At 37.9% G+C, this 22252-nt stretch overlaps 3 protein-coding genes across 5 annotated transcripts in view; all 3 read right to left on the reverse strand.

The window, feature by feature from the left end:
• Window positions 1–1943: 1943 nt before the first annotated feature.
• rasal3 (RAS protein activator like 3) lies at window positions 1944–11400 on the reverse strand. 3 transcript variants are annotated; one of them, XM_084424998.1, is made up of 18 exons: window positions 10453–11400; window positions 9844–9983; window positions 9609–9687; window positions 7216–7283; window positions 7025–7110; window positions 6759–6885; window positions 6539–6637; window positions 5748–6419; window positions 5527–5671; window positions 5291–5435; window positions 4832–5068; window positions 4463–4664; window positions 4238–4329; window positions 3256–3523; window positions 3044–3154; window positions 2685–2875; window positions 2515–2599; window positions 1944–2400 (listed from the first exon to the last, which is right to left on the reverse strand). In XM_084424998.1, the coding sequence occupies exons 1-18, from the start codon at window positions 10997–10999 to the stop codon at window positions 2311–2313; spliced, it is 3384 nt and encodes a 1127-aa protein (XP_084281124.1). In that variant the 5' UTR covers window positions 11000–11400; the 3' UTR covers window positions 1944–2310. The 3 variants fall into 3 exon arrangements, with proteins under 3 accessions (XP_084281124.1, XP_084281123.1, XP_084281125.1); XM_084424997.1 differs by having other exon boundaries at window positions 3256–3526; XM_084424999.1 differs by lacking the exons at window positions 9609–9687; window positions 9844–9983; window positions 10453–11400 and adding an exon at window positions 8677–8887 and having other exon boundaries at window positions 3256–3526.
• A 483-nt stretch (window positions 11401–11883) lies between these two features.
• On the reverse strand, window positions 11884–15611 carry pglyrp2 (peptidoglycan recognition protein 2). Its single transcript, XM_084425000.1, has 5 exons — window positions 15372–15611; window positions 14252–15103; window positions 13941–14151; window positions 12258–12552; window positions 11884–12151 (listed from the first exon to the last, which is right to left on the reverse strand). The coding sequence occupies exons 1-5, from the start codon at window positions 15433–15435 to the stop codon at window positions 12131–12133; spliced, it is 1443 nt and encodes a 480-aa protein (XP_084281126.1). The 5' UTR covers window positions 15436–15611; the 3' UTR covers window positions 11884–12130.
• A 773-nt stretch (window positions 15612–16384) lies between these two features.
• myh11a (myosin, heavy chain 11a, smooth muscle) overlaps window positions 16385–22252 on the reverse strand; it is a 31872-nt gene continuing 26004 nt past the window's right edge. The window contains exons 35-41 of the mRNA XM_084425916.1: window positions 21900–22028; window positions 21444–21532; window positions 21052–21175; window positions 20620–20828; window positions 19837–19945; window positions 19542–19714; window positions 16385–17545 (exon numbers count right to left, since the gene is read on the reverse strand). Of these exons, the coding sequence (XP_084282042.1) occupies window positions 17401–17545; window positions 19542–19714; window positions 19837–19945; window positions 20620–20828; window positions 21052–21175; window positions 21444–21532; window positions 21900–22028 (978 nt within the window). The 3' untranslated portion in view covers window positions 16385–17400. The remainder of the gene's footprint in view (window positions 17546–19541; window positions 19715–19836; window positions 19946–20619; window positions 20829–21051; window positions 21176–21443; window positions 21533–21899; window positions 22029–22252) is intronic.

A 22252-nucleotide genomic window follows, 5' to 3' on the forward strand; every position in this document is an offset into this window, starting at 1 on the left:
CTTTCTCCATCCCTTTTATCTAGGATGCATCTTGAGGTGACTTGTGTGTAGTTAAGACAGCCAACATGCATTTCACACCAACCAGTGAGCGGAGGAGAAAACCCACATCTTTTTTTTTTTGGCAATAATGTAGTTGTTTAAACTTCAAAACTTGCATTCGATTTATAAAGATAGTGCCTATTTGTAAATTTGTGCCGATGCTTTTAGAGTTGTTAGATCCAGGTGATCAGCGCTCATGTACTCATTTACATTGGCAAGACCTTCTGAAACTGGCTTCTGACTTTGATGTCTCTGTAGCGGTTAAACATGAGCTATAAATAGTTTTGAGTATATCTAAGTGGCAGTCTTTGGTTTCATAAATCTATAATGGGCAAATAGTTTTGACTGAGGACGGAGTTAAGTTTCATAACTTTATATTTTTATTTAATGTTGTTCTAGAGCTCTGCCTTTGTACCTTTGACTGAATTATTTAATTTAATATATTTTTAAAAGTAAAAATGTAATAAAATGGCAGGGTTGTGTTTTAAATCATATTTCATTTTATTATAATTATACATAACAACAAAGATAATCAGAGTAGGCACGTGTTGTATGAACCACATATACCACAAGTACACTGCTGTTCAATTTGAAAATGACCGGACTACTTGGCATTGTGAAACGCTTTGTTTCACAATGTGCACTTAACATTTTGAAAGTCTCCCTTATTGGACACACCCAGCTCAGATCATGGAGTAGTCTACTAAATCAGGCGAAGAGTTAATTTAGATGTATTAAATAAGGTCAATAACATACAGTGTTGGAGAGACCTCAGGAACATTTTGAAAACCCTTGCTTTGAAGCAAAGTTCAGTCATGACAACTCTCGGGATAATTTGTAAGACATTTTATTAATGAAAATGAATGTACATAGGTTTGGTCTTGGCGGACTAAATCTGCAACGCTGCTGCTGCTGGAGCTAATGTTGCTGCTGCTGCAGAGCAAGTGTGACTTGCCTCTGCTAAAGGCTCACAAAGTCACAACATAAATTAAAGGAAGCATGTTGCTGCTGCTAGAGAGAGGGAACTTCAGGAATTTTGGGCATCCAATACCAAGTCCTACCTACTTGAATGGGGGAATCCTGAGATCTTTAAAAAAAAACTGCTTGCCAAACTCATCATTAAATTACATATTTCAAATCAGCATCAAAATCTGATGAACTGCCCCATAAATGTTGTTTTTTTATGCTACAATAGCATTAAAAATACTTGTATCTCAGCCTCAGATGTCACGCCTACGGATGTAAGGCTGAACGTCTGATGCACAAGTTGAATTCTCCAGGATGGCTCTACCATTGGAAAAAGCATAACGGCTAACTTGCCTTAGTTACTTGTGCCTTTGGTTACTCAATAACCAAACACATTACAGCCTTGATGTCTCGGAATTTTGTTCAGAGTTGTGCAACAGTCAATCACTGTTTGGGGATACCATAGAAATTAATGAGAAGTGCTGTAAACTGAAGTCACGCAATTGTCCGTGACTTCTCTTATTAAACAGCATTTTTTTCATTGTAGCCTCTAAAAATAGATAAATCCAAAATGAATGTTTAAGAGCAAACATGCTGAATATTAGCCGATGGGCTGTTGATTCATTAAATTATAAGCTATTTCCTCACAAAAGCCTCTCTTCCATTTGCATCCATTTAAAAAAAAAAAAAGCCCTCTTTTCTCCTTCCCTGCATTAATGAGTAGTGAAAAGTATTGCTTATGAAGGGATGTTTCATTGATTATTGACATTATGCTACAAACTCCCGTACGTTTATCTTGTGCAGAACCCAGAATATTGCTTTAACAAGAAAGGCGTCACTTAAAAATGTTAGGGTATCCAGTGCTTTGAGTTGGCCTAATTACAGTTACTTTTTACAACAATTACAGTCAAAAGAATAACAGCGATGATTCAGCTTGGTTTGGTTAATACACATTTTATTTGTGAAAAGTCTACAAAACAGTTGGTACACTCTAAAAACTTTGGGTCAAATATGGACAAACCCAGCCGTTGGGTTAAATTTTTGTTTTTATTTTTTTTAGAGTGTAAGAAAAGTCTTATGCAGGTCTATACTTAATGTTAAACTAGAAGATCAGGACACAAGAATAAATGCAGTGTAAAAAATAGGTGTTTGTTTTTACTGTAATCCATTATTGCAGTGATAATAAGATTTGGTTTATTTGTTACAGGTAGGTAGCTATGTAAGCGCATTGTTACCAATGAATAAAAGAAATCTGACAAAAGCTACTAGCTATGCAAAGGGGCATCATTTACTTTCTGTGTTACATCAGGCATTGATGTACGTCTTTCTTATGCCATCTGCGTTAACTGCATAGAGTTGGTGCACATCTTTCAACAACCCAGCAAACTGCTCCTCCTGTTATCAGACACACAAATGCAAGCGTTAACTTAGCCATATAACGTAAGTACAAGCCTGAATTAATGATGTGCATTTGTAAAACTAGAAAGAGGAGAAAAGCACATTACTTACCAAAACATTCATGCGTTCAACTGCAGCCACAGCGACATTCAGCTTTCTTTCGTCTTCCTCCCTTTCCTCTTCTATGACGCCCAGTCTACACGAACATAAGTACATGATCTCAGTTTTCCTATTTGCATTTACAAATGAACAAATTTGTACTTCTTTTAAGCCAAAATTACCTGAAAGTTGCACTGGCCAGCTGTTCCTCACGGATGGCTAACAGATTACGAAGGTCCTGAACCTCTGTCTGTAGCTGTGTATTCTGGTCTTGGCTCAGAACTATGAAGTCTTCTAATCGCTTGGCCATCTCCAGCTCGCGCTCTGTCACCTGCTCCACTCCTAAACGCAGCTCAGCCAACTCTTGCGCATGCTATGGCACACCACAACTTTGTCAACATTCTGTGGCTTTTAATTACACAATTTCCTCTAAGTTATTTCTGATAAACATCAAAGTTGAGGTAAAAAATTTTTGTTCATGCATTCAAATACACTTGATGGTCCAAACCTGTTTCTTCTAGAGTATTCAGAGTAGACCCACCCTATCTAATGTGCTTGTGTCCTCTTGCTGTTGCCCTGTTATTTGATGGGGCTCATTGCCAGCTTTGATTTCCCAGAATACTCTTGCTGGTCCGTTATTGGGTTTCATGGGCTAAACACAAACAGAAAATACACATCAAGTAATATATATATATATATTCGAAAGCAAATCATTGGCAAAATGTCTGGTAAATTTGAACAAATCTTACTTACATTGCTGGGTAATGTAATTTCCAAACTGGGAGCTTGGTCCGGGCACTGCGTAGGTAGCTCTTCATTGCTTGCTTGCCGCTTAACTGGTTGCCGCTGCTGCCGGGATGGTCTGTTGGGGACACTGAAAGCCCGCTGCACTTGCTTCCGCTGACGTTCTTTGCCTTGGATGGATTTTGAGTCTACAGGAAGCTGCTGCATGGAGTTTTGCAATGGACTGTACTTGGGGAGATCCCTTGGAGGTAAGTATATAGGCTTTGGTGTTCCATGACTGCTGTAAGTAAAAGTATTTTGGACAAACATTGATTTTACAACAGAGAGTTGGACACCCCTGCCCTAGGTGAATTTTGTTTATTTTGGGTATGTCTCAATCAGCTCCCTAGGTTGTGAATCAAGTACACAAATTCGGGCACTGGTAAGGACAGTAAGGCCCCTGGCTCACTACACATTGGGACACTAGTGACATCTATAACGTCCTCATTGTACAACATCACTACTGGTATTTATGAGCAACATCAGAGCTGATATTTTACTGATTTAAAAAAAAAATGTTATTTGAAGTACATTATGATAAATAGTTTGATTGTTACATACACTTCCAACATTTCAGCTGCAAATGTTAGCTAGATTATGTTCACTACTGCGGTCTTTACCTTGTTAGTACCTTGTTAGCGCGCCCCCCTCCCATGCCAGAGACCCTGGTTCGAATAGTACCGTTTTCACTGAAATATAATTAAATGACGGTTTGTTTTTTCAAAACCTCTATCTTTATGGTTGGTGATTTGTCTTGCGTGATTTATGTTTAGCACTTCAGAATTTTTGTTAAGGGAACAAAGTGATTTGTGGTGCAGTGTGGGACTTTTTAGAGAGTGAACGTTTCAGTGCACTGGAAGGATTTTGCTACAGCCCTTCAAATGGCCAACTCCCTGATCAGTGCCCTGATACTGGGGAGCTGATTGACACACCCATTGTAAAATAACCATACCTGCTAACAGGGATCCGTTGAGCATCATGATCAAGGAATTCTGTGATCTGGTTCAGGATTGAAGGCAAGGGTTGTAGGTTGTCTATTTGGTCCTACAAATATATATATAAATTTTTGAGCATGAGCACATTGTTTAATGAAATGTAAAACTTTAAATCAGTAATCCCATAGTCTTTTAAACAAAGATTACAGCAAAGGCTTAGATCAGACCTGATGTTTTGTTACCTGTTTCATTACAGAGATTATATCCACCAGGAGGTTGTGAAGGACAGCTAGACGAAGGGGCAGGTCTACATAGCCATCAAATCGAGCCATGGCGATTTCACTGTCTGGATCAGATACTTTCTGTAAGAATCCTCGCATAGGCTCCCAGTGTTGTTCTAGAAACTCATTCATAAAAAGCATGTACTCTTCCTTTTCGCCAAACCTGGTGGATATTGAGATAAAATGGTTCTTGCTGATCATATATGAAACAAATCTTTCAAAATCTTTATTTCCTTTTGGACATATAATCCAAGACCTGATGTAAGTTAACTGGAAGATTGTAATACATTTGCAATATGCCACAAATTTGGCTGTAGAGATGGGACTCACAAGGTGAAGTTTGCAAGGTTTTGAATGACCTTGGCTGTCAAAGTGAGAGTGCGAAGGGTGTTGGTCTCTGGATAGGGTTGGGTGAGGCCGAAGAGTGATGGACTGAGGATTGCTGGGCATAAGAATCGAAGAAACAGAGATGCTGATATGAGACGGTGTCCAATGTCCGTTAGACCTCGATCCTCACAATCTGATACCCAACTGGAAAAAATATCATTCAGCTCTGCAGGGAATGAGCTGTTTATAGAAAGGAAAGAATCGATCATTTAAAAATAATCATCCATTGGAAGATTTCTGACACCTATTTAGATTAAGTGGACAAGGTAAATCTATTTACTGTTACACACAGTTTATTACAGCAGTTCGGCCATCTTATGTGTTCTCTACAGAAAATACTTACGCTAATAAATATGCTTTCAAATATATTTTTTAGAGTGTGTTCGTTTAGGTTTATCTTACTCGTGCATGTCAGTGATTCTCTTTACAACATCCCCACATGTCTTCTTTAGATGTCTCTGGTTGATTGGTAGATCAGAGGAAGAGCATTTTTGCGGGTCTACCTCGCAGCTCTCCCCTCCACTATACAGTCTGGATATAAAGTCACCTGTGGGTGAAGATTGTTACATAGGAGATTAGAGGGAAATAAAATGACACATGGAGTTTTATAAGAAGGAATGCAGTAGAATATTCCTTACCAAGTGTGTCTATGAGATACTTCTGGCCCACCAATTTCATATATTCATCAATAGCCTTTGTGGCCAGTGTATTCTCCCTGAAAATCAAAGCCTCGTTTTCTCCCAAGCGCTGAACTTCTGCACTACCAAGATCAATCAAGAACTCCTACACAAACAAAAACCATTCAGAAATTTGAAAAGCTTATCTGTCTTGTCCTACAATTACTGCTGTTGCAACTCACCTTAGCTTTCCCAATGCTCTGGAGCACATGAACAAGTGCTCCTGCCAGTTCTTCTTTCTCCCGTACATTAAGAAGAGGTTCCAGGCTGCTGCACATACCCACATAATCCACCGTGACATACTCTGCAAATTCCTTGTACCTCTCAATAGGCAGAATTTTCAGGTTCTTAAATTTGGCCTTGACTCGAAGTGAAGCCTGAGGTCCAATTTGGTCCTTTGCTGTACTTGTTCCTGGGGGCTTGTAGGGAACGATGGGATACCACTTCTCTTGAAAGGCCCGTCCTTTTATGTCTGCTAGAGCAAGAGCCACACTTCCTAGAGGATGCAGCATAGAGTCATCCTTGGAATGGCGCTTCTTCTTGGAGTCCTCTTCTCTAAAGAGGTGCAGGGTGATCTGGGTGACAGGGGGCAAGTTGTCAAGTTCAAAAAATTCACCCCAGAATATCTGGCAACCTCCTGCAGCACCACCACCATGGCCTGTACCAGCTGCACCAGATCCTCCGTCAACTGCTTGACTAGAGCGTTGGACGGACTTCCCCACGGCCCGGCTACTGGTACGAGCAAACAGTGTACCATCAAGGTGGACCTCACAATAATATCGCTTCTTTGGGGGAAGGTCTTTTGCTTCATTAACCCAAAGGCTCAGGGAGTTCTCAGTACGCTCACAGTTGTCCTGAAAGAACAAGACAGTTTAAGACAGTAAAACCATTTTCATTATTTCTAACAAATACTGTTAGAATAACAAATAATGACAAATTTGGATGGACAATTAAGTTGAAGAATATGTGGTACTTTATTTGGATGTGCAGTACGACGCAAGTCTTCAATCCAGCGGTCTCTTTCTGCAGCTGAACTGCACCCAAAGCAGTGGTTATTCTCTGAGTTTATGACCTTTTGTGAGTTGGACAAGGAAATACCCAGAAAATAAGTCATTTGTTTGGATTGTGTATAGACATAATGATCGGAAAATTTAAACATGGTTTACACACCTTTATGCAACAGCAATGCTTACCTGAAAACAGTACTTTTCCCCTAGAATAGAGCTGTGGACTGGCCTGATGACGGTGGTCTGGTCTGCACTCAGATCCAGGCTTTTTGCAGCACTGACTGGAATGGATAAAGATTCTCTGGAACCGCACCTTGATAGAAAGTGTGAAAGACTGTTAAATGGCATAGCATATCAAACCATCAGATAATATGTTAGTTCCCATTGATATTAGACAAGAGTGAATTTTGGTAAAATCATTCTTTTTCTGTATTATTTAAATGATCCTCCACCTTCCAGCACCACTTAGTCCTGCAGTATTGATCTGTGTGCTGCTTTTCCGTTTATCATCTCCCTGTAAGCGGCGCTTGATTAAGTTCTAGCATGAGAATGAAAGAAAAAGATCGGCATGGAAAAAATCAATGTATTTATGCATGCATAATCAGATGGCACACATTTCTTAGACATACTAATGCATACTCACTTTGACGCCTCCATCTTGCCCTTTTATTTTGGTACCACTTTGGGGAACCACAGGGTCTGGATTTAGCTCTAAAGAGAGAAAGAGAACACGTTTTATATTAGATCATCACTTTAATGCCACTGTATTCCTCTTTTGTTTGTAATGTGAGCATTGAAGATGAAGGTCTGTCCCTTTTCTTTTGAAACATTTTTATTGAAATTATTGAAATGAACATTTGCGTGTGCATGTACCGTATGTCTTTCTGTTTATTTCAGTCTAGTGGGATAAAATGTAGAAAGACAGATAATCTCAGTGCAATCGCAGATTCTGAAACCATGACAGGAAGCATATCATTTCCTTCCTTCTTATGTGCATCAGATCAATAATTTCCAGTTTAACAGAAAATGTAACTTTGTTAAAATTCTGTTAATACGGAACAGAACGGAAATCTAGGGCTTATTTAATTTTTTATGTAAAAAATTTGCTATTACTTGATCAACCATGTGCCTTTATGAAAGCTGGGGACCAGACGAGCAGTATAATGCACTGGATGTGGTCCCAATTTTTGGACATACACGATTATGGGAGTCGGCCTTAGGGGTGCTTAAATAAATCACAATTACAAAAGCAGCAGCTGTGTAAATGAATGAGCCTATTAACGGTTTTGTGTCTGCTATATAAAAGAAGTCTGACAGTTTGCACGCTGAAATGAATTTTCAAAGCAACACTAAGTAACTTTTTGCAACAAATTGAAAAAATTACAACAAATTGAACTGAATTAGCAACCACTCCCAAAAGTAATTAAGCTTTAAGTTTCGTTAAATTGATGGCTAATCTGCCACAACCAATTGTGGGTATTAAAAGCACAAAACCTCTCAGCGTATTTCCCACATACAGTCGGTATTAAATTCGGTGGAAGGATGCCTTCAACAGGCTTTTAGGAGTCTTTAGGTCGTACGACGTCTCTGAAGCCATGGAATATAAAAGTTTAACAGAACCAGATTTGGCTTATGCTTCTAAATGTTCCATCACAATATACACCGTGTCAAAATTTAGAAGGTAGATGTATTATATGGTCCTCTAAATGACCATATTAGCTCAAAAAATGTCTCCACTGGAGGCTTTTCTTCTTCCTACTAAATGCAGATCAAGATTTATATGTTAAAAAAATCAAGTTCTGTTCTAAAGGTCAGGCCCTGCTTAATAGGTAATCTTGTCTACTCTCTTCATGTATAGAGTAACAGCTTAAGACATTACATTTAATAAACTATTCTATTTGAAAGCAGTACACATAATATATCTTTGTGCTTTGCTAAACAACTGAATTAAATGAAAACGAAGACCAATTTAAATTCAGTTGTATTCTGCCGTGTCCTTAAATTTGTTTTAATGCTGATTGTATTTCACAAGCATTATACTCTCCAGCAAAATAATTTGATTTATTCATTTAAGAAGGCAAAGGTGAATTTTCTTTTTTCTTACCTAGTGCCCCTCCACATACAATCCAACGCCTGAAACCCATGCTTTGGAGTAGCTTAGAATCAGTTTTCCTTTCAGAGCGCAATACTCATAAATGCCCTTTTATGTTTTGTTTTTTTTACAATTAAAATGAGGGTCCTGCATGCTTATGTTGAGTGCTAGATAGCACACCCCATCAGTCTCAGTCATCCTCTGGTATGGAACACCCAGTTGTGATGCTATCTTCAGAAACTCAAAGGAAGCAATTTTACAAGCACACGCAAACATAACCACGTCAACCATTTCCTCTGTGAATATGTTATCTTGCTTTACTTTAGTCACTGACAGGCAGCCATTGGCTAGATAGGGACAGATGATACCTCATCTTTTGAAGTCATCTCCAGCTTTTAAATGGTCATGGACACGGAGAACTTTGTTGTTACTTCAATTAAGTGTACTGCAATCCCAACAATGATCTTCACAAGATACAGTAATACAACTTTTGTGCACTTTTTTTGTTGTTGTTGTTGTTGCTTAAATAGTGGTATTTGAACCCTTAAGCCACACTTATAAATGTATGAAGATAACATATAAACCAAGTGGAATTTATTTGAATATTTTTGATATAAGTTTTTTTTTAGCAAAACATTTCACAAAATGAAGTTTGTTATATGGAAGGTAATATATGTTATATGAAAGATACAGTGATTGAAATCATATCAATAGATACATTTAAAAATATAAATTGTTATAAATTAAGACGACAAGGAGTAGGATATTTTAGGACACCTGTGTGAACTTGAGGGGAACCTCTAAAATGAAAATTTGATCAGAAAAGTGAGGTTCTGAGAAACGGTTGAGTGTCATTTTTTGCAGATGCTATGTTGTATCTAATGCAATGACATTCAGATTTTTTTTAAAATTTAAATATTTAAGTGTAACTCTGTGATACTGACCAATGTGACTTCCACTGATGTTCTGGAGACTGACGCTGGAGAGACAACTGCTGGCCCGGTTCCGAACCCTCATCAAAGGCTGAAATAAATTCAAAAGATAGTGATATATTGGTCGAATAGCGTTTCCAAACTAACTGGACTGGCACATCAAAGTCAATTTAAGGGCATATACAGTACATCCAATATCTTAATCTGCTAAATAATGTCATCATTGAATGTGTCTGTTGTCCATTACCTCCTCCTCGCGTGGGATAAGGATCTGTCCATCTTGAAGAAAACAGTTGCTTATGTCCCAAACTGGAACGTCTTGTGGGGGGGCCCAGGAGAGCCGAACAGGCTCTTGGACCATATTCTCAGTCTCACCCTTTTCTTTGTCTTTTCATAAAATGTAAACATGAAACATTTTAATTTAAATGGCCTGAAAGCTTCAAAGACAAAACATGCTATGAAATTGTAATCCAGTTCCAACATCACCAGGGCTTAATTAGTTAAAATAATGATAGCCATCATAAGTAATCCCATTAACGTCCAATTACATGTTTAGGTCATTATCCTTTAGGTACAAAGGAGAAAAACAGTTTCTTGTTAAGTGCTTCTGTGTTAGTTAATTTGTTGTCTAGTTCCAACTCCATCTTGCACATCCTGTTGTTGCACCCTCATTCTTTAGCGCCATTTAGTGGCATCTGCATGTACAATCCTTTACAGGGTTAGAAAATAAGTTTACACTGTCCAACAGAAGTTGTCTTTCTAAGAACTCTACAAAAACCTTCATATCATTTAACGGATTCAACTTTATTTAAGCTTAGGTTTCTAGGACATTTAGCATTGAATATAAAGCTCTTACCATGCTCTGCAATATGAGTACTCTGTGTACGCGGTCTCTTAAACTTCTGTGATACCGTTTGCAGGTACTTTCTTATTTTACCCCTCTGTGTCGTGTCCTGGACAGTAGTCCCTGATGCCTGTGCGCTGGAGGACCCAGATGTTGAAGAGGAGGACAGGACCGAAGATAGAAGGGACCCTGGTGGCTCTGAAAGAGCCCTGCGGAAAGGGTTTTTCCTTGAAGTTGCCGGCTTGTCTGGTTTGGAGGGGCTTTCGGCCCCTCGAGCTGCAGTCGAGCACTTTTCCCCCGCATCTTCACTCAGAGCTTTGCGCCAACTCTGCATTTTATTCCATTTGTTTGAAGCCCCTTTCTCCAGCCTCTCGATAGTCCCCTGTGCAGGCGTCTCAGTCTTGGTTCCCGTGTGCCACTTGTACGTGTTGAGTAGCTTGCCATCCTCTGGTTGCTGTGGGTCTTGATCAACCGGGCTGTTTTGTTCAGAAGACAGTTCCATGTTCTCCTCAATCTGTGGTTCTGACTGCTCAGCTCTCGGTTCTTTGTTCGTACCCATCTAGACTTCTTCTCTGTGACCCAGTTTTGTGAACTCTTATGTTTTGTATGGAATTCTCTTGCCGTACCTCCAAGTGTATGGCTTCCTCAGCACTCACCAGTTTTAGATTGGTTTTGTAAACGTTTTGTATCTTCCTCAAATTCGAGTGCTCCGGATCTCATCATCCACTCGCTTCACCTATTGGCCACTTCCTCAGATTGTTTTGTGCATCATCAATTTCAAAATTCTGTCTGTTCACTAAGGTCTTGTACTCTTAAACTCACAGTATATCATCCATATATAAATATTTGGGCTTTGATAAATTGGTGCTCGATGTTTTAAATGATGCAGTCCTTTGTGGTCCCCAGCTCTTGTAGGTATAAGTCTTTTTTTTCAGTGCGTAGTTGTAGTCCAACATTCAGGAAGCCAGTCAGATTGTGGGTGTGGAAATCAGGTTAGGTTCACAGGTTAAAGAGATTAGGATGTGTCCCAGGCTGACCTAACAAGTGCAACATTTCTGATATGTTCTATTCTATGTCCTTCTTATTTATGAAAATCTGAGAAAGCATAATCTGTCATGTGATCTTGTTTTGTTTTTATTGTAGGCCTATACATAGTGTTTAATTTTGAAATGGTGTGATTGTGACTGCTGAAAATACTTACAATTATCCTAGTGTAACATAATCAAGATTAGATTTTATTGATTACATATGAACAAGATTGGCAGTTTAGCCAAAATACCTGCTTGTTTTGTTCAGTGACGGTTAAATTTCCTGTCACAACAGCAGCACTTCCTGTCTCACTCTGGGGCCTGCTGTGAAAACCACTTCCTGTCGTGGTAAAGACTAAGTAATCTGCTCAACCTTTTCTTGAATTTAAACTGCCACATACAAATTTCAACATGTAACTTTAGAGAATCACGCTCTTTATTTTTGCTCACGTCATTCTCACATAACATTTTAAGGTTTTTGATTAACAGACTCACAATCAATGTACAAGCTAATGTTAATGTCATGTTTTATGCAACCTTACATTTCAGTGTCATCCTTTTAACTTTGACAATTCTATTTTTAATTATATGTATTTTTCATACTAAAAATGAGTAGGCTTCAAGTCATTTCATGTCAGTGACAGCAGATGTTGTCCACACTGTTACTTTAAAGGATCCGTATCCTGTGAAAAATATAGACCAGACACAGATTGATGTGTTAGCATGACAGAAATTTCCGGCTACATGTTGAAGTTAATTAAACATTTTTGAGTACAGAATCCTACATACTTTATAGTGTTCCCAGGTGGTTATCTCAGAATACAGGGAATCTCCTGGGCAGTCAGTGGCTACTACTTGTCTATGTCCCAGAATGGTGTAATTCTTCTGGAGGAATCCATTGCTCACTCCACATTTGACCAGATGATGGCGCACAAGCTCCATGTCATTATGGTGGGGTAAATGAGCGCTGTAGTTCCCGATGAAAGCAACACCATACCCAGCAGTATTACGTCCCTTAGTATGAGCCCCTGACCACATCCAACCTCGACCTTCGTAGATGTAGCCATCAGACCCAACCACAAAGCTTGGAGAGACAGCCAGATACACATCATACATACAAAAAATACATCTTTTACCACTTTTAAGCATTTTACATTTTTATGCATATAAACATTATAGCTGTTCCAAGACCAGTTGCTGGCTTCTAAGGTAGCATCCGATTTTAAAGGGAGTTCACCCAAAAATTCTGTCATGAATTACTCACCCTCATGTCGTTCCAAACCCGGAAAAACTTTCGTTCATCTTCGGAACACAAATTAAGATCTTTATGCTTAAATCTGAGAGCTTTCTGTCCCTCCATAAACAGCTACGCAACTACCACTTTGACACTTCAAAAAGTTCATAAAGAGATCGTAAAAATTAATCCACATTAATTGAGTGGTTTAGTCAAAATTGTCTGAAGAGACGAGATCACTTTTTTTTTTAGGCTTTTATTCAAATATAAACATTGATCAGCGAACATAAACAGAAGCTGAATCGAACCTCCTTGACGTATGAGAAAAAAACTCTTGTGGAAGCTCAAACGTGCTGCGTGACACAAGAATGAACCTCATTGGTTCTTGTGCGTCAAACAAACACGTTTGAGCTTTCGTTTACCACAACTGATGTGTGAGTTGATGAATGTTTATATGTGAATAAAAACCTAAATTCAGTTTGTTCATCATATAAAGCGATCGTCTTTTCAGAAAATTTTGGACTAAACCGCTCAATTCATATGGATTAGTTTTACTAACTTTTTGAAGCGTCAAAGTGGTACTTGCGTAGCTGTCAATGGAGGGACAGAAAGCTCTCAGATTTCAGCAAAAAGATCTTCATTTGTGTTTCGAAGATGAACAATAGCCTAATGGGTTTGGAACAACATGAGGGTGAGTAAACAATGAATAACATTTTTTTGGTTGAACTATCCCTTTAAATGTAACTTTATATGGGACTGATTTGAAATGACATAGCCAGCAACTCTGTCATCATTCTAAAAGCACTCCTCACTTAAAGCATTGAGGAGACTCGACTTACAATAACAATTAGCATTAGCATGTTGCTAAGCTAACTTTGCTATTACTTTTGCTCCGTGATTTTTTTGCTCAACACATCCTGTATTCTGCCTACTATTTTAAATAAAGTATGCCACAGTAAGAGCCACCAATTAATAAAATGTTTAAAATATATTATAGATTTGTTTGCATACTCTGATTTTTTAAATATAGTATTATGTATAAAATAAAATATCTCGATATGTTTAAATGTTAAATGTCGATTTGTAATGTTCATCGTCATAGCAATGTATTCTGGGATTGTTTTCTCACAAAGAACTGTTTGGAACAGCTTTCATGCTGGGATGCTCACCTTTGTAGGCAGTACACTAGGTTTTGGAATAGAGCACATGTGACAGAATCATGCTGAAGCAGATGTTACCTGTAGCCTATGTCGTACCAACCCCGGCCCTTCTGGTGGAAATTTTGCATTTCCCTCATATTTTTGGAACAAGTCTGAAGGTTTAGACAGGGTTTGCTGGGAATCCCTGTGTGGTGAATATACAGATATTGCAGGGTTGGAGACAGAGGGGAAAGAGGAACCTTGGGCGGCGCTGCTTCCCATATACATCTAGGAATGATGGCAGGACACTCTGAAGGAGGGTTACACATTTGTCAGCATGGCAATTGTCACCAAACACCAGTGTTTAAACAGGCAAGTTCATTTGGTCAACTGGACGTACCTGCACTTACCCATGTAACGTAGCACAAACTCTTTAATTCCCTTTTCTATATGACTTTCCATCCCAATGTCCCCATGTTGTTGATGAGTATCTAGTGCATGTGCGACCTTCTCTTGAAGCAGTGATGAATTTGTGATCTTTTTAAAATTATGTCTGCGATAGCGACCTCTCAGAAGAGTGTCTGAGACATGATCCAACTCTTCCATAGTCGCTGAGTAGTAGCTCCTCAGTAGTGTGCTTAAGTTTATTTCAGTGCTGTTAACAACAGAAAGGTGCTTCCCAAGTATGGCCCCGTCCATTCCACCATGGACCAGAGCATCAGTGGCCAATGATGGCACGCCTGAAAGAGTAAAAACCATAGGAGCAGATACATTGTCCCAACAACCATCCGGCCCAAGTTGCTCAGGTGGAGTTGTGTTCTGAAACTGCAGAAATGACAGGCCTAAGTTCTTGGCCAGTGGGAGTAGGTAGAAACCGTGAGGCTGGTTACTGTATTCATTAGCTCGTAGCCCAGATTCAAGACCTGAAAGGAGGGGAGCAAGGGCAATCGTCGTGCCATCAGGAGTCAGAACAACTCCCCTCTCTTCGTGACCATCTGTTATGAAATGATGAATGGCTTGGTTGAAGAAAATGGAGAGATTGTGGTTTATATTGAGCAGCTCTGTAAAGCTGTTGTTTTTGTAGTGAATTTCATCTCTGTTGTCAGATGATCCCAGAAAGTCGTGTGTGATATTGTCACTTTGGTCTGCAATCTTGTGTAGACTCATCAGTAAAGCCAGCGGACTTAGTCTTGGGTTTAAATCTTCTAAGTGTGTAACAGCAGTAATAAAGTTCTCCATGTTCCTCAGATGAACTGCTGTAACTAAAATTATAATAACTTTAAACGACTGACATGGGAAGCCTTGCACATTCAAGTTAAAATGGCCGTGCCTGCTCTTATAGCAGGCTATGTTAAAAATAAGATGGATACATGCTGAACAAAGCAGAACTACAATTACATTATCTAGTCAGTTAGTCAAACTGGACAGGAATTTTTTTTTTTTTTTTTGTTATTTTAGAAACAATGTTATATCAAATTTATAACATGGAAATTTGAATATAATTAAATAGAACATTTATTGTTTACATACCTGAGCTCTGAATGACTATGCATATCCCAGACATGGTAATAATCCATAGTGCTCCAGGTGTCATTATCAGTACTAAATATTACTTCTTGGTACTAAGTGCTTGATTTGAATGCAGTGTACGAGTACTTATGCTGAAACACCGAAGGCAGGACACTCCAAATTCGGCGATTTAGCGTCAGTCAGGTGGTATTCCACCATGATAAACATGTTTTTGTGGTATGTGTGTACTCTGATGTGAGTAAAGGTCCACCCCAGAATTTGAATTTAGCTACACATATTGATTTTCGGATGGCATTGACAAATCTGCTGTTCTGTTTTTAGTTGCGTAAGGAGGAGTACCAAATGACGGAGGTAAAGGTCATAGCTACATGTTGTGTTTTATAATGTAATGGCAAAAAAAGTAGTTGAATGTGCATTCATTTATCTGAAGACTGAGCAACAACTGTCTGTATTTAGTAACAGCCTATGAAGCCACTATTTTTCAGTGAATGTGTTGATTTACAAGAACAGCAAAGAAACTGAGTTAAGAGATCTTCCCTCTTGTGGTCAAGAGAAGCATTGAAATGAAAGAAGCAGCAAATGTTTTGTCAAAAAGACCAATGCTGTTTTAGAACACTAGATAACTTATGAATGAATACTGTTTACTGCCTACTATTTGTTTAGTGAAATTCTGGGCATTATTCAATAAACACTTTAAACAGTAGTATGTTCTATGTATACAGAAAATGTGCAATATGCACAGTATAAATACTGTTTTATTTACTGCAGAAATACTATGTTATTACGTTAGCCATGTACCACTTCTAAATTTGTTAATAATAGCTCCCATTGCTTTGAGAAACACATTGAGTGCTGTTTGAGCTGCAAATAATGATTTTAACCCAGTTGCTTGACATGCTTAGCATTTGAACATATTTTCATAAGTTTTATTTAAAGGTTGGGGCTTGATGGTGTCCTTTAAGTATTTATGGCATTTTGACATGTAAAAACACAAAAAAAAAAACAGATTTTTTTCCCAGAATTTATTTCATGTGCATGTGGTTTCACAAATGAATAGATAAAAGTAGATAAAAGTGAATAAATCCATTGACATGTAATTCCCAATGTACTGTAGATTGTGCCAAGTGAAATGTAAAATTTATATACTGTATACATTTATATAATTTCAAAGGTCTTTTACGGGCATTGTCTGTCAACAGGATGGAATTTGTTTGCTTTCAGTGCCATTTCATATATAGAAATATCTGTAGGATAATGAAACCCCCAATATTTGTCTGGTAATTTTTTTTGTTTTATATATAATACTAATAGCAAACATTCAGAGGGAACATAAAATGCTATAGAAAATTACAGTTTTCCGAGGTACCTGACTGTATGATAATATAATAGTAACATGATATATAATTACACTTCTGGCACAACACACAGCTTTATTTATTTTATCCAGGATGTGTAAAGCGGATCATTTTAATGTTGGAAAAAATCAAAGTATCATCCAAAATTCTGATTTGTTGCTAACTTGTCTGAGCTGTATGCATTGCAGGAATATATACCAAATAAATGAGAAAGTGCAGTATATTCAAGGACAATTATTCAGTACAAAACAGTGAACAGCCATTTACCCGCAGTTGAGACATACAAATTTGAGACATAAAAATACAGATGGTCTTTTACCCAAGATTTGAGTGAGGGTAAAAACTAGGTGTTGGGACCACCAGGTTTCATTCAGATGTTTAAGAATAATTAAAGAGCCTGAAAAAAGAATACATAGTCTCGTGGTGCTATACTGGGCATATTTGCAGCCACAGAGGTCAATGTAAAATTGGGGGTTGTGGTAAATTATATAACAATAAAAAAAAAAAAAACCTATTGAATCGTGTATGGGGCGAATGCCTGGTCGAACAGCAGTGCTTTGTTGCAGTCAAACGAAACATAATTATGATCTAAATAATGACCTTTGTAAAAGAAAATTGTGGTTCTTTGATAAGAGGATAAGAATACCATGTTTGGACAGCATGGTAAGAGGCATTTATTCAGTAGATTTGGTTCCGTTGTAGTCACTCTGCATGTCCGCATCATCCTCTGCAGCATCAGAGCTGTCAATCATTCCCCGTCTGCCACCACCTCCAGAGCGCCTTGTTGAGGTGCTGAAGGATGATGGTTCATTTCCTCGCCTGAAAAGTTACAGCAAATCTTGTAGGTTAGCCCTTAAGCAGCAAGTTAAGTTTCTCAAACCATTTTGACCCAAGGAACCAATAATCCCAAACTGTTCACAGGAAGCCCACAAGAAGTCAATGTGATTGAACTTTTTATTTATTTTGCAGAACTTCCAGTGAACTATCCTGAAGTGTGATCTACAGCAATCATACATGACTCCCAACATGCTCAATTTGGCAGTGTTGAAGCTTAATATATAATTTTTCTCCATCCATCCATCCAAACTCTGGAGCACCCAAAGTGCTCCATGAGGAGAACATGCAAACTGGCGGATAATGAGCTGCTTGCGTGTAAGAACACAGTGCTGCGCTTCACTATGAAACACGCAGAACGCATGTTTATTTCATTAAATCACATCCTTTTGCGATTTGATAATATTGATATTGTGGTTTCAATTTTATTTTGATTAATCATGCAACCTTAGTGCAACCCACTGAGCCACCCTATATATTTCAAATACAATTTGAGAATATTTCTCACTATTTGAAAAATATACTCAAGGCCCCCTTGGAGGGCCACACACCTAGGTTTGAGAAATGCTTTATTATTAAATGAATATTGCACAAAATATATTAATCAAAGAGGCCTTGATTTAAAAGATGTTAAGAATTTCAGTAACAGTTCATATGTGTGAAAAAGCGATAAGTCAGATCTATACCAGCATCCTAATGTATAGGTAAGTCGCCAGAATTCAGCCACAAGCATCCTTTACAGTGGAAATTGGTATCAGATATCAGTTAAGATTTGTTAAGGTTAAAGGCAGTGTTAAAACCTCATTCGTAAACCTGTAAACAGGCTAAATGAGGTTAGTTCAGAAAACTGAACCATGCTTTGAAACGGAAGAGGGAAATATGGTGTAATATGCTAGTCTGATAAATATTAAAATGAAGACTGTGCAAGAATGAGCTTTCCATCAAGTGCATTAAAATTAGGATTTAGAGGAGGGACCATTAATCGTGGAAGCATTTATAAACAATTAATACCTGATGCATAGTATTACGTTTATAATTATAAAATGGATAGTTCTGGTCATGGATGCTGATTGGTCAATAAATTGTTTCCGTTGTTTAAGTAATCTATATAAATTGAGCGGTTTAATCCAGGGATGATCGCTTTATATGATGAACAGATTTAATTTATTCACATATAAACATCAACGCTCAAATGTGCATGCTTGATGTGAGAAAACCAAAAATGTTTGTTTTCGCATGTCACACAAGTATGCTTATTGTTGGAATGAAATGGAAGTTGCGATAGTGTTTTCTTCCCTGTAGTGACATATATCCGAGTGATATATGTGTGTATAACAGCTTCTCGCACAAGACAAAATGTAGGGCGAAATTCGATTTAGTCTATCAGGAATTGATTGGGTTGTTGTGGTTTGCTATTGGTCGATCTCATGTGAGTGACAGGTTGTCCCGCCCTCACACCAGTAAACACGACATCAGAGAAGAGAAAAGATGTCATTCCAAGAGGGATCTTCATTTGTGTTTTGATGATGAACGATAGGCTTTTGGGTTTAGAACGACATGAGGGCGAGTGAATGATGACAGAATTTAGATTTTTCAGTAAAGTAACATTACTACTTATCCACTATTGCTTAAACAGTCTTATGTGTGCTCTCTGCCATTGTTAAAATATATGTAATAAACCATATTTCACTCTTGCAGGCAAGAAATATGTTTGTGACAAGTAAAAGGAAAGATTTGTGAAGAGTACATCTTCTGTGTCAAATTTTGAGCACAGAGGTACCTGCATAGTCACTGTGTGGGTTCAGGATTGCCTCTGCAACAGAGATAGACAATCTTCGTTTTGCAGTTTATAAAAGGAAGGGATTTGGGCTGCGCTAACAAGCGCTGAGTCTAAAAGTGTATTCATTACCCATTTCGCTGCTTCCTGTTGCGCTCAACCACTTTGACATTAGACGCCATGTCTTTAGAGTGCTCTACGTACCTGAGTTTGCTCTTGAGGGTAGTGACCTCACGGCTCATGGCATCATTGGTCTCTGTGGCCTCATCCAGCTCTCTCTGAAGCTTCCTGCGGGCCGCGGTGATTCGCTGGGACTCCTCCTCGCTCTCTTCCAACTGCCTCTTCAACTGTTTGACGCGAGCATTCGCCTTATCCGCCTGTGAAAAACAAACACTTTTCAGGCCAAGCACAGTTATAAGATAATTTTCCTTTTGACTGTAGGTATGATCTCTACATTTTATGGGGAAAGAGGACAGAGTATAGCTGCTGTATGGCTAACCTGGTCTTTGTATTGTTCTGCTTGTTTTCGTTCATCCTCCACTTGGGTAATAAAATCCTTCAGTTTCTTGTCCTTCTGGCGAACTGCCTTTGCTGTGTTCTGCTTTTCTCTGCATTACAAAAAAAGAATAATTATTCTATAATATTTTTGTGGAAACTGTGATCTTTTTTTTAGGACTGATGATTAATAGCATGTTTAAAAGAACAGCATTTATTTATTTTTTGTGACATCTTCATCTGCTGTATTACTTTTTGTATTTATTGATTTATTATTATTATTTCAATTTTTTAATTAAGAGTATTTCTTTCATAAATATCTTATTGGTGGTAGTATTTGAATATATGACTTGGTGGTTTAAGTATTTTATGTTAATATGAAGGGTTTAAGTATATAATATAATACTTATTATTGAAAAATGTTAAAGGCTTTTTGTTTATTGATTTATTGTTTATTTGTTTGTGTATTTATGTCAAAACTAATTATTAAAATATTATCTGGAAAACATTTACATTGTAAAAAATCCTTTAAAAATATGATTCTATAACCCCAGTAACAGAATATTAGATAGACATTTTAAATCAAATTAAATTTGTATAGCACTTTTCAAAATAAATATTTGTATAAAATAATGCCACAACCATTAAACACATGTACACACAATTTATGAATGAGGGAGAGATGAATACATATTTTTCCTCACCAAAACTGATTGTGAGAAATATTTTTAATTTCTATTAACCGTTCTCTGCTCCCCCTTGGGGAGCTTTAGAATGAACTACTTGCCTGCTCTCCTGCTCAAGTTGTTCCTCCAATTGTGCCACTTTGGCCTCAAGAGCAGTAATTGAGGACTTAAATTTGGATTTAACTTGGTTCTCCATCTCCAGGAGTTTAGCTTTCAGCTCTTTATTCTGTCTCTCCATCAACTGTTTGGCGCTCTCGTTCTTTTGGGATGTGGCGCGTTCGGCCTGGAGCTCGTTGGTTAGCTGGTCGACCTGAAGGATGTAGAAAACAGCTGAGCAAATGACGCGGTTTTCATACAAATTACAAAGTCTCCGTAATGGCATTTCCATTGATGAGTGTGTTTATGCCTACATATTGTACACCTTAATTTAATATGTGATTTATATGTTTCTCAAAGTTTTGAAATCAAAATGTATGATACTTTTCTTGATATCTGCCACTCATGGTCATGGCTCCATAATATAATACATGTACCTGCTGGACACTCTTCCTCAGCCTGTCATTGAGCATCTCCATATTGCCCTGCTCCTCCTCCAGCTCTTCCTCCAGCTGTTGAATCTTCGCTTCTAACCGTCTCTTCTCGTCAGACAGCGCAGACCTTTGAGGTTCAGTCAAGCCACACATTAGTTTAAATCAGAATGTGCTTAGAGCACATTTTTGCCTTAATGTTTCGCTACACAATCTGCTGGTATGTCTAGAAATCTAGAACTACACTCTGTTCCCATACAAACAGTCACACTAAGGTATGTCTACTATTAATTGTAACAGTGAACCACATATTCCAACGGAAGTCAATATATCACAGTATCAAAATAAATTCCACAGGATTAGAATATCGCAATGATATTTTATGTTGTCATACTCACTTTCCAGATGTGTTGCTGGCCAACTCATCAGCCAGTTCATCTCTCTCAGCTTCAGCTTGCTTCTTAGCCCTCTCAGCTGCAGCCAAGTCCTACATTTAAAGAATTTAACTGAATCACTTCAGCTGAACCCCTTAAACTTCATTATATACTTTAAATTACCACTTAATAATGCAAGGATTTCACAAAATATTCTAATTTAATATTTATTTTGTTAATTTCCATTGTTATTGTTAAACTGATCTATATCAGTCTTTTAAATTTATTTTCAAAATATACTATTTCTGTATTTGCATTTCTATCACAATCAAACCCTCTGCAGTTCCATCATGAACCCATAGGGGTTTTGTGAGCCCTTAGTTGGGAAACTCTAAATTAGCCTATTCAAATAATCCAGAATTGTATTAGTTTGGAAATAATACATTAGTTGGTTTAGTGTGTTGTTTACTGAAGCCTCACCTCTTGCATCTGTAGAAGTTCAGCCTCCAAAGTCTTGGCCTTCCTCTCGTTCTCCTTGGCACTGGACAAAACTTCCTCCCTGGCAGTTCGAGCATCATCCAGCTCTCTTTGGAAGTCCTTCATTTGAGCCTAAAGTATACACACCAAAGTATACCTAAATAATTACTAAAGGCAAGAGTTTCGGTTAATGTTTGTGACACGCTCCAGTTCAAGGAGACAGAGACGGCAGAAAACGCATCCGGTTTGTTTTCTTTATTTTACAAAGGCACATCGTTTTCTTATTATTGTGAATTTACAAAAATAAAGTTTATAAATACATACTGTATTTACCACAAAGAACCGCTGTTAATGAT

Source organism: Rutilus rutilus, assembly GCF_951802725.1.
Source record: "Rutilus rutilus genome assembly, chromosome: 12".
NCBI lineage: Eukaryota > Metazoa > Chordata > Actinopteri > Cypriniformes > Leuciscidae > Rutilus > Rutilus rutilus.